Source organism: Zootoca vivipara, chromosome 4 (genome assembly GCF_965207765.1).
Source record: "Zootoca vivipara chromosome 4, rZooViv2.hap1.1, whole genome shotgun sequence".
NCBI classification, from domain to species: Eukaryota; Metazoa; Chordata; class Lepidosauria; order Squamata; family Lacertidae; genus Zootoca; species Zootoca vivipara.
This window is the reverse complement of record NC_142587.1, coordinates 99,532,187-99,544,297: the sequence shown is the minus strand read 5'-3', so window position 1 is coordinate 99,544,297 and position 12,111 is coordinate 99,532,187. Positions and strand designations below refer to the sequence as shown.

The following is a 12,111-nucleotide window of genomic DNA, read 5'->3' as shown; positions in this document are numbered from 1 at the left end:
ACTGGCAGCCGCTCTCCAGAGTTTAAAACTGAGCTGTTCCCAGCCCTACGTGGAGATCCCGGGGTGGGGGTTTGAAGTTTGAACCTGGGCCCTTCTGCAGTCAGAGCAGATGCTCTGCCACTTCTTCTCCTAACAGCTTTTGTGCATACAGGTCAGTGTGCAAAGTAGGGAGACGACACACAGGTCTCTGCAGAGCCTGACAGTGCAACAGGCAAGCTCTGTCAGGGATCCAGGATTGGCTGCAGCTGCCCGTCATCAGCACCATTAAATGAGTCCCTTTTTGTTTCCTTTGTGTCACCAGGGTTTCATCAGGCTGGACATGTCTGAGTTTCAGGAAAGACACGAGGTTAGTAAGAGATGCCCACCCTCAGCACCACCACCACCACTGTTTTAAGATCCCGGAATCGCACCTGGCGACACTTGGCATTCCCACCTTTGCTGACACCCTCCTCTTGGTGGCAAACTCTCTCCAGATACTCACCCTTGCTCCTCCAGCCTCACTTGGAAAAAGAAAACTTAACAACATTTCTATGGCGTGCTCTGTAGAACACCATCTCCCATACCTTCCTTCTTGTCTCCTGAGAACAGAAGGGAGGTAGCTGCATTCTGTGTTCCTTGTTTCTTAGATGCAAGATTAGTTGGGATATAAAGTAAGGCTTTTTCCATGGTGCCTGGAGAGAGCTCTCAAGCCATTTCCTTGTTCTCTTTCCTCCCCTTTTTATTTTTTTCCCTGTTCATTCATTTATTCGTTGTTGTTGTTGTTTGGCCTTGCTGTGAAAGGCTAAAGTATCGTCTGAAAGTGGAAATCTGTTGCAGAATAAGCTTATTGGCTTTTTTTATGAAAAAAAGAGTGAATGTTTAATCTAGTGTTTCCTAAATCTTTCAGGGACTCCATCCCCTAGGTTCCACAAAGTCAGCCCCAGTTCCCCCCTACTCCAGGCATCCCCAAACTGTGGCCCTCCAGATGTTTTGGCCTACAACTCCCATGATCCCTAGCTAAGAAGACCAGTGGTCAGGGATGATGGGAATTGTAGTCCAAAACATCTGGAGGGCCGAAGTTTGGGGATGCCTGCCCTACTCTCTAAAAAGCATTATTCAGAATTGCAGTTTGCATGAGCAAACTCCCTCCCATTAGATGTCGAGGACAACTATCTGAAAGGAAAGTTTTAAATGTTTGACATTTTACTGTGTGCTGTAAGCCGCCCAGAGTGGCTGGGGAAATCCATCCAAATGGGTGGAGTATAAATATTATTATTATTATTATTATTATTATTATTATTATTACTACTACTACTACTACCACTACTACCAAGGAAGAAAACAACATTATAAAATTCATTAATTTCACATTTATTCAAAATCCACTTAAAATGGTTTAATTTAATTAATTCAACCAAACTGATGAACTCGATACAGAGTGATACTAGCTGTTCAAAGTCTGATAGTTATTTAGACCTTCAGTGCCCCCCTAGCCTAGGTTATCCCACTGTCCCCGTCCCCACCCCCAGGAGATGGTACAACCACTAGCCTAGTCCCTGTTGATCAAATATTGCTGGTGAGGTTTTAGAACATGAGTGGGAAACAGAGTGTAGCGCAGAAGGTCTTTAAAGTGTCAGGGCCCCTTCAGAACTACTTGCCGAGGCTTCTATTTCTGGGCCCTTGAACCAATAACTCGACTGCCTCTGCTTTCCGTGTCCACCCTCCCATTCCTCCATACCATGCAAAAAGCTATTTTCAAAAAAGCCACCACTATATATCCCTTAAAACGTAGACCGAGGAGCTGAACTGATTCTGCAACATAAGCAGCCATGTGATGATGCGCCTAATTTGCACATTGCGGTCTTAGTAATTGGATTTCCCCCATTCCAAATGCACCCAGCTCTGAACGTAGAATCTTTTCCTTGCTCTCTCAGCGCGCTGAAACCGGATGATGCAGGCTCCAAACTCCTCAGGCAGGCTAGTCTTGCTTTAAGCCACAGTGGGTCTCTTTCCCCATGCCCAGGGTGTGGGCGTCCCCATCTGACGCCTGTGGCTTCTTTTCCTCCCAGGTTGCCAAGTTCATTGGCTCTCCGCCAGGCTACGTTGGCCATGAGGAAGGTGGGCAGCTCACCAAGAAGCTGAAGCAGTGCCCCAATGCCGTGGTGCTCTTTGACGAAGTGGATAAGGCCCACCCGGATGTCCTCACCATCATGCTGCAACTGTTTGATGAAGTAAGGCCATCTCTTTAAAGAAGCCGTCCGAGGTCCTTTTGCAACATTAAGGTTCCTGTGTGATTTAGGAACGATTTATTTGGTCCACACAAAAATGCAAGCTATCAAGTTGAAAGGCACGTGTTAACCCAGCACATTGGACCCCGTTTTTTGCAATAAAGGTTTGCCTGATCCTTTGGGCTGCTACAGCAAACAGAGAAAACTGTGCACATGTACATCACCACAAACCCAGAAATGGAACAAAAGGGGCAAAAACAGCCCTAAAAGAGTGCCAAAATGGCTCAAAAACAGCACCCAGCAATCCCAGGAGCCCTTGCACCAACCTTTGAGGCCTGTGGAGAGTTGGAGTTGGAGCAAGGAGGTTTGGAGGGAGCTATTGCGGTGTTTGCAGGTTTTTTTCAATGGCGTTCTGAATATAAGTGATTTAAACGCATGGTACCTCGGAACATAACCCCCACGTAAATGGAGAGTTGCCTGTATTTTATTTCTTATTTATTGATGCCTTTATATCCCACATTTTTCTTCAAGGAGCTCCATGTGGCATACAGTTCTCTCCCCCTCCTCACTTAATCCCCACCACAAGTCTGCTGAGAGGCACTGAGCTTCTCGGGCCAAGTCGGCATCTGAACTCGGGTCTCCCAGGCTCTGGTCCAACACTCTAGCCGCTACACCACACTGCCTCTAACATATTTATCCGTATTAACCAGTAAGCGGCAGGTTCCATTTTGTAGAATAGCCATGGGGAAGGGATGAGAAGGTGATGAGGGGGCGCTGAGCCCTTCCTTTCTCCAGGTGACCAGGGCGTTTGCTTTGTCATTTATCTGGTGTGCTACCATAGGGACTAGTAGCTTGCACTCTGCTGCTCCTTTTCCGCCGTTGAGCAGGATACTGGATTTTACGCAGAACACACCCTCCTGCGCCCACGAGCTTCGGCATCCTTGAGTCCTGAACTTATTTGCATCACTTTACTTGTTTCCCACTTGACTGGGGTGAGGGGCATTGATACATGCGCAGCTACGCCTTGGGGCGGGTGGTTTGTGCCTGAGGACGTCTGACTCCTCCAGGCTGACTGGCTGACCTGCACTGGAGCGCTTGGCCTTCCCCTGGGGGAGGCTGAGCGCATGCAGATTTCACCACCCTCCTGTGTGTGTGTCCTCACTACTTAGTGTGTGTTTGTTTGTTTTTTATTAAAACTGGCTGCATGGTCGGTGGTGGTGGTGGTGGTGGTGGTGGCGGGCTTTTCGGGGTGGGGGGCTTCTCTCTAGGATTAATATCACCGGTATTGCATAGATCATGGTGGCAGCCACTAAATGCGAAATCAATTCCTGAACCGCCTGCCCGACAGAGCAATAACCGAAATGTTAATCCCAAGCACCCGGCACAAATTTGTGTCCTTCAGCTGGGCACGGCTGTGCCTGGCAGCATTGGGAGGGAAGGGACAGACGACTTGCGCTTTTGTTTTATTTCAGTTCTCCCCCTCTCCCTGCCGTTCCCCAAATCGGTATTTTCGAAAGGTTCTTATTTTTAGAGTTCTTGGAGGGAGGCAGTGGAGGGGGGGAGCGCTCAGAGTGGGGGCAGAGGCAATGACTCTCCTGTGCCGCAACCCCCAAGTGCCTCTTGCCCTCCCTTCCGGTTAGCTGTGTATGGTATTAGGAACAGTTATGATCTCATGTCTGATGAGGGAGCAACTAGAACAATCGCCCCTGTACCAATGATATGTCTTTACAGCTCACAGCCGTTCCACTGCCAGCGTATTAAACTGGCTTTCTCCAGCACTAGTAAGCTGCCTTCCGGGGTGGGGCGGGTGCAGAGGCAGTGCCCAAATGCTTCTATTCCACTTCCAAGCAACATAGAACTGCAGGGTTGGAAGGGACCCTGAGGGTCCTCTAGTCCAAGCCCCTGCAATGCAGGAATTTCAGCTGAAGCATCCATGACAGACGGCCACCCAGCCTCTGCTTTAAAAACCTCCAACAAAGGGGAGTCTACCATCTTCTGAAGGAGTCTGTTCCACTTTCGAATGGCTCTTACCCTCAGAAAGTTTTGCACTTTAGTCGGAATCTTCCTTCTTGTCCCTTGGATCCATTGATTCTGGTCCTCCCTTCTGAAAACAAGCTTGCACCATCTTCCATGCAGCAGCCCTTCAGATATTTGAAGGTGGTTCTCACATCATCTCTCAGTCTTCCTTTATGGCAGCATTCCCCAGCTTGATCCTTCCCCAATGTATTGGACTAGACCTGCTGCTTTCTGGGGGTCGTTCTGCAGCCTCCTTGCAGGGCACAGAGGGCCTTATGCCTGAATCAGAAACTTCCCTTTCTAACAGTAGGCTTTGCATTGTGCCTTACGGAGGAGTCTGACGCTGCTGTTTGTTGCTGTTTCCGAAGGGCCGGCTGACAGACGGGAAGGGGAAGACCATTGACTGCAAAGATGCCATCTTCATAATGACCTCCAACGTGGCCAGCGACGAGATCGCCCAGCATGCCTTGCAGCTGAGGCAGGAGACCGTGGAACTCAGCCGGAAGAGAATTGCTGAAAAACTAGGTACCCGTTCCCCCTGTGTGCATTCCTCCCTCCCTCTAAACTCTGGGTGTTCTCTTCCTCGTGCCAAACCTCAGCCTGCTTGACATCCTTTCTGCTGGATCAGACAAAGCTCTGTCTATTCCATGTCTCTTTCAGGTGGCGCCAACCATATCCCCAAAGCACAAACTGAAGGCAAGAGGCTGCCCCCAGCAGCCTGCATTTAGCTACCTGCATTTAAGTTTGGGGTGACTGCCACGCCTCTTCCTAACCGCATGCCAGTGTGGTGAAGCAGATTAGAATCGCCCCACTTTGCCACGGCGGTTGGCCCCGAGATCAACCCATCTATCATGAGATTCCTCACTCCTATCAAGTCCCTCCCTCCGCCATGAAACTTGCCCCAGGGTGCGTCCTTGACCAGTCGCTGCCTCTCAGCCTAACCTAGGCTTCCTCAACCTCGGCCCTCCAGATGTTTTTTGGCCTACAACTCCCATGATCCCTAGCTAGCAGGACCAGTGGTCAGGGATGATGGGAATTGTAGTCTCAAAACATCTGGAGGGCCGAGGTTGAGGAAGCCTGGCCTAACCTACCTCGCAGGGCTGTTGTGGGGATTCAGTGAGGGGGGCGGAGGGAACAATGTATGCCACCTTGAGCTCCTTGGAGGAAAATGTGGGATATGAAGGCAATCAATAATTTGTGCAAACTGGCTCGCGACACTCTCGGGACACTGGGAAAGCAGAAGGAGCAAAGCTGCGGTGCTTGGCTTCCAAAGCCAACAAGCAGGAGCAAAGGAATCCCCTGCTCTGTAAAGTGTGCTGTATTTGTGGGGCTCTCTGAACCCCGAGCCAAGCTTGTGCCTTTTCCTTTCAGATGACGTCCAGATCACAGACAAGATAACTATCTCTAAGCAGTTCAAGGAGAACGTCATTCGCCCCATCTTGAAGGTACAGATGGTGCTGTTTATCGCTAGCCTTTCCTTTCAGCCGTCTTGGGTTTCCAATAGTGGAACGCCCCAAAGCCCCAGGTGTTTGTTTTCAGCCCTCCTCTTCAGTTTCAGGCGCTCAGATGGGTGAGAGCAGAACTCCGACCTGCGTCAGAGGAGGGCTCCTCAATTGTTTCCCCCAAGCAAGCCTCTGAGCCGAAAGCACTTGCACATTAATGCCCCATGTCAAGGGGAGAGGCTGTTTTGGCTGGCATTCCTCACTGCCACCTTCACTCCCAGTCCAGATGCCACACACTGACTGGGATGGCGAAGCAGATGGGATGGGGGAGCCTTAGGACTCCACCCCAGGCCATCGTTAAATTTCAAGAAGACAATTTGATATTTATGTGTCGCTATTGCTCAGGTGTGAGAAGTGCATAGGATCATTATATAACATATACAGTCATACCTCGGTTTAAGTACGCCTCAGTTTGAGTATTTTCAGTTTAAGTACTCCGCGGACCCGTCTGGAACGGATTAATCCACTTTCCATTACTTACTTTCAATGGGAAAGTTCGCTTCAGGTTAAGTACGCTTCAGGTTAAGTACGGACTTCCGGAACCAATTACACTCATACTTCGGGTTAAGTACACTTCAGGTTGAGTACTCCATGGACCCGTCTGGAACAGATTAATCCACTTTCCATTACTTTCAGTGGGAAAGTTCACTTCAGATTAAGTATGCTTCAGGTTAAGTACAGACTTCCAGAACCAATTACACTCATACTTCGGGTTAAGTACGCTTCAGGTTGAGTACTCCGCGGACCGTCTGGAACAGATTAATCCACTTTCCATTACTTTCAATGGGAAAGTTCGCTTCAGGTTAAGTACGCTTCAGGTTAAGTACAGACTTCCGGAACCAATTGTGTTTCACCACCTCTCGAGAAAGTCCACTCCACAGTCAAACAGCCCTTCCTGTCTCTTACTTAGTAGATCGTACAAGATTTTTTACAAAATCCTCATAGTTTTTCCTAGACAATATTTACCAGTACAGTGGTACCTTGGTTTAAGAACAGCTTAGTTTATGAACAACGGATTAAGAACGCTGCAATCCCGGAAGTAGGTAGCATTGGGAACATTCCAGTGGGTCACTAGGCATAATTTTTTTAAAAATATAGGGAGCTGTATATCGTAATATAACAAACATCCATCCGAAAAGAAGTCCGTACTAGCTTATGGGGAATTCTCATATTTTTAGAAACATCAGAAGCAACTTGGTGTATGAACACACTGAACAGGAAAATTGAGAGCCTGCAATCCTATATGTTTACCTGGGAGTAAATCACAGCGCTGGAGCAAAGCAGGAGTGTCCCTGGTTCACACTTAAATGGGGGTAGAGTCCTCCTAAGCAACTTAAGGGGAGCCCACCAGAAGTAATTGGGGGAGTAGAGAGGTTCTGCTCATTCGTCCTGTTCATTTCGATTTGCTTTCACTCCTCCTGGTCTGGTTTTGTCCTTCACGGACAGCGATTTCAACATGTTACAGGTGTTGTTGTTTTTTCCCTGCGGACTGCTCATCCGCTTTGGCTTCCCAGCAAATCTCTCTGCTCTGCCCCTTTTCCTCCTGCAGGCTCACTTCCGGAGAGACGAGTTCCTGGGAAGGATCAACGAGATTGTCTACTTCCTCCCCTTTTGCCACTCGGAGCTCATTCAGCTTGTCAACAAGGAGCTGAGCTTCTGGGCTAAGAGGGTAAGAATCTCTGCCACTCGCCTCCACGCTTCTCCCTTTCGCACAAACACACACACCCCAGCACTTCATTTAAAGGGAGGAAGAAATCCTTGCTGTTAATTCCCTTGAAAATGTGAAGATAGGGTTTCATAAATGCAGGCACAAATATGTAACTGCAGACACATAATTGAAAAATCACACATTAAATCCAGGTGTATGTTATCAAATTCTGCAGTTTGATGACAGTTAGACCCAACAGCATTTCGCATACCTGAGTTTCTGGAATTCTGAACCAAATTTGTTACGATCCTGAGCTTCTATTTTAAAATAAAAAGCAAAACAAGTTCCTGGTCCTCATTATTATTATTATTATTATTTGAAGAATGTGTTTGAAGAATTAAAATCAGGCGCCTATCTGTAAAAAGCACCAGCAATCAAGAGAGTGGAAATTCTGTGCCCTTCCCAGTCACCTTCCCCTCTCTTGTGGTGTCTAGTTTCCTAATCATAAATCACTCATATAATCCCAGAATTGTAGAGTTGGAAGGGCCCCCCCAGGGTCATCTAGTCCACCCCCCTGCAATGCACTATTGCCCATCTTGGGTGGCATTGTAGTTCAGTGGTAGAATATTGGCTTTGCATGCAGAGAGTTACCAGCCTCCCCAAGCAAGACTTGGACACTTGTTCCCGGAACCACTTCCTGTCTGCTTAGGCAGTGCTGAACTCGATGGACCAGTCACCTGACTCAGTATAAAACAGCAGCATGCATCCCATAGTACAGGGTTTAAAAGCATAGTTTGCCTACAGAGGGTCCCAGATTCATTCCCTGGTGCCTTCAGGTAGGGCTGGGAAGGATCCTCTTTGCTGCCAGCCAGTGAAGGTAATACTGAGCCCAGGTGAGGGTCTGGCTCGTCATAAAGCAGCAACAGGCAGGCATGTGAAAGCACTTTTAATGAAAAACAAAAGTCAGAATAAGCATTTAGATTAAGACGTGATATACAACACAAACAAATCTTCCACACATGCTTTTTTTTTGGTAATGTGCTCTGAGTGCAAAATTTGGGTAGCACTTCCTTGGAAACTTCACTTTTTAAAAAGAAATGAATAAAAATGTGGCCTTGTGCAGTTGTCATGACTCTTGTAAAATCTGTGCAGAGAGAAACCCCCTCACCCCCACACCTAAGTTACCTATTTTATTCAGATGAATATTTGATGCCAAACCATTTCAAATGTGTGTGGTTAGAAAAAGTCAGTTTAACATAATATGGCCTTAATTAACACAATGTAGCACTTAACGGGGTAGGTTGTAATAGAACCGATTCCCTTCTTAACTCTTGTCAGCTCTGATGAAGCTGTTTTCCAAGGGAAGGAAATTGCAGTACTTTTTTTAAAAAAAAAGAAGCAAAACCCCACACCCGCAAATCCTCTCCAGCCATATAGATTTCCTGTGCGGTGGTATTATGAAGATGTCCTCATTTCACCAGGATCACAGTGGAGGAAGGACAGTGTTCAGGCGGGGGGTGGGGGGTGGGGTTGCTTTCCATAGATAGGATACTCCAGCCCAGAAAGCTCTCTGCTCAGCCCAGCACAAACCAGCCTCCTGCTTCAGAGAGCGAAAGAAGCGTGGCCATCGGATCCCGGTAACTTGCTGCTTCTTTCTCCCCCTGCAGGCCAAGGCAAGGCACAACATCACCTTAGTGTGGGACAGGGAGGTGATGGACGTGCTAGTGGATGGCTACAACCTGCACTACGGAGCCCGCTCCATTAAACACGAGGTGAGGGGGGGCAGAGGGGGCTCTTGCTCCTCTTCCAGCGCTGATGGAAGGGGCCTGGTGGCAAGGCTTGCCTTCTCCCTCAACTAAGATGCTCCACAAACGCTGCTGCAACGTTGCCTCATAGGGGAGCTGCTCCACCCCCGGCATCATTCCTGTTTTGTGCTAATGATCCCTAAGCATGGAATCTGCCCTTTTCACAGCTGAACCTCTTCATTGAGCTATATCTGCTACGGCCCCCAAGGTCTCATTCCCCATGAGCATATATGAAATTAAGATTTTGTGGCCCCTTCCAACTCTGCAGCGTGATTCACTGATGTGCAGTCTCTCGAATATGCAGTCTGCCAGTCTCAAGGCTTCTTCGTAGGCTGGATTTCTGTTTTTTTATTGTTTTAAGTCATTTTTATTTGGTTTTACAAATACAAAATTATAAACAAATAGAAAACGAAAAACATAGCCATATAAAGAGATTCCTTCAAATATCCAGGCTTCCTCCCACCGCCTCCATGGAATTCCCTTTTAAACATTTATTTCTGAATATTCTTCCATACTCCGATTTTTATATCAAAACCATATTATCCATGATAATAGTTACTCTACAAGTGAGATAAAAATCCTGCTAACATTTCCATCTGCTTACAGTGGTCTCCTAAATAGCTTATAAACTTTTCCCGTTCTTTTATCAAGTTATTCTCTTGATTTTTGAGTTTTCCGGTCAGTGTTGCCACCTCTGCCTAGTCGATCAGCTTGGTTTGCCCCTCCTCTCTGGTAGGAACTTTGTCTTCTTTCTATTTAATTTTCTATCCTGCCTTTTCTTTAAAGAGCACAAGGCAGCATACACGGTTCTCTCCCCTCACAACAACCCTGTGAGAGAGGTTAGGCTGGAAGATAGGAAGTAGGCCAGGACCCCTCAGGGAGCTTCATGGCTGTGTGTGGAATTTGAACCTGGGTCTGTGTTCTTGATCCAGAACTCTCCTCACTACTACATGGCTTGTCTCTGTCCCTGCTCCCCAGGTTGAGCGTCGAGTCGTGAACCAGCTCGCCGCTGCCTATGAGCAGGACCTCCTGCCCCGCGGTTGCACCTTGCGGATCACAGTGGACGACTCGGACAAGCGGCTCCTGAAAGCCAAGGGCAGCTCGTCCCCCGCGGAAGGTCAGAGGAAGGGTCCCACCCTGCGGCTGGAGATAGTTGAGAAGGACAGCAAAAGCCGGAAGCTGGACATTCAGGCCCCGTTGGCTCCCGACGAGATGTCCTATACTTTATAGCCCCGTGGGGTGCCCCCTGCGGAGCTTCAGGTTGTGTGGTCAGTAATAAAACAATCATGAGATGTAGACGGAGGAGTAAGGAAGGTGGTTTGGGGAACCCGGGTTTCTCTGGAGATCAGAGCTTAGCTGGGAGAGAGAGAGAGAGAGATCCTTATAGCTCAAATCACTGCTACAGCCTTGTTGAGACAGGGCTACCCCCCGTGCAAAATCAATGGGCAGGTTCAGCCTGCTGCCCCACAGAGCTGTTTGCGAGGGTGAGAGGTTTGTGCTTTGGGTGGGGCAGGGTTTCTCAAGGGAAATAAGCACGAACTTCCTTGTTCCAAGCAAGCTGCTGTGCCTGCCCCCCTCCAGCCCCAAAAATGATGCTGCGGAATGTGTTGGGTGCCGATTCAGGTCTCAAAAAGTGACTTTTTCAGATGCTCACCAGGGTTATGACTCTGCAAAGGTGCTGGGTGTGGTTTTTCCCAGCCACCTGGGCACCAACCAGATCTCTTAAGTTATTGCAATAAATGTAAATGGATACCAAATGAGCTTCTCTCTTCATATGTTCATCTTGGGCATTTAGGTGGGGGGGGGCACCTCCTGCACATGCTCGGCTGAAATGCATGTGAGCTGTGCAGGTGGACAGTTGGTAGAATTGTAGAGTGGAAAGGGTTCCTAAGGGTCATCTAGTCCAACCCCGCTGCAATGGAGGAATCACATCTAAAGAATCACTGACAGGCGGCCATCCAACCTTTGCTTTAAAACTACCCAAAAAGGAAGAGTCCATCACTTTCCAAGGGAGTCTGTTCCACCATCGAGCCACTCTTACTGGCAGAAAGTTTTTCCTGATGTTTATTTGGAATCTCCTTTCTTGAATCCATTGGTTCGAGTCCTTCCACCAGAGCAGGAAAACAACATCCTCCATGTTGGCAGTCCTTCAGAGATTCAAAGATGGATGTCGTATCGCCTCTCAGTCTTCTCTCCTGCAGGCTAAACATCCCCAGCTCCCTCAACCATTCCTCATAAGGCTTGGTTTCCAGACCCTCGACCGTGTCAGTCACCCTCCTCTTGCAACATCCTTCTCAAACTGTGGTGCCCAGAACTGGACACAGTTCTCCAGGCGGGGGGGTCCGACCAACACAAAAGTTCCGTTGTGTTGCGGTTTGTGCAGAAGAACATCCTGCTTATGCCTTTCGCCTTTTCTCCCTTAAGGGTCTGCCTGCATCACTATTCCTTGTTACGGTGGTGGGGCAGTTCTGTTCTTTGGCTAACACTTTTGTTCTCTTCTCTGCCTGCCTAGGGGCCGGTGGCTCCCACGGCGAGGAAGCTGGAGCTCACCAAAGCCAAGAAACATGCCCAAAACATCACAATGGGGCGCAGCTCTCCAAAGCCGCAAGACTGAGGGCGTCTTTTTTTTTGCCCTTCCCAAACATGTGCTTCCTCCTGCTCCTCCTCGTGGGATTGATTGCTGCTCTGAAATGGAATTTAGTTTCCTAAAACAGTAGGGAATATTGTGCACCCTGTCGTGGTTTAAAGCGGGGAGGAGCAAAGTTGGAGAGGAAGAGGGAGCCAGTGGCCAGGAATTAGCTATGATTCCTGGTTGAACCAGTTGGCCCTCAGGGTCCCTTCCAATGCTACAGTTCTTTGATTCAAACTGCAGAGCGTTTGGTGGCATAGTTAGTTCCTCTTTACCAAAACAAGAACATAAGACTAGCCTGATT

General features: G+C 48.3%; 1 protein-coding gene across 2 annotated transcripts in view; it reads left to right on the top strand.

Moving 5' to 3' along the window:
- Positions 1 to 10,935, top strand: part of CLPB (ClpB family mitochondrial disaggregase) — a 72,400-nt gene extending 61,465 nt beyond the window's left edge. For both annotated transcript variants that reach the window (XM_035115202.3, XM_035115200.3), the window contains exons 10-16: positions 302 to 346; positions 2,049 to 2,210; positions 4,592 to 4,748; positions 5,595 to 5,668; positions 7,275 to 7,394; positions 9,041 to 9,145; positions 10,157 to 10,935. In XM_035115202.3, the coding sequence (XP_034971093.3) occupies positions 302 to 346; positions 2,049 to 2,210; positions 4,592 to 4,748; positions 5,595 to 5,668; positions 7,275 to 7,394; positions 9,041 to 9,145; positions 10,157 to 10,408 (915 nt within the window). In that variant the 3' untranslated portion in view covers positions 10,409 to 10,935. The remainder of the gene's footprint in view (positions 1 to 301; positions 347 to 2,048; positions 2,211 to 4,591; positions 4,749 to 5,594; positions 5,669 to 7,274; positions 7,395 to 9,040; positions 9,146 to 10,156) is intronic.
- The last annotated feature ends 1,176 nt before the right edge of the window (positions 10,936 to 12,111 follow it).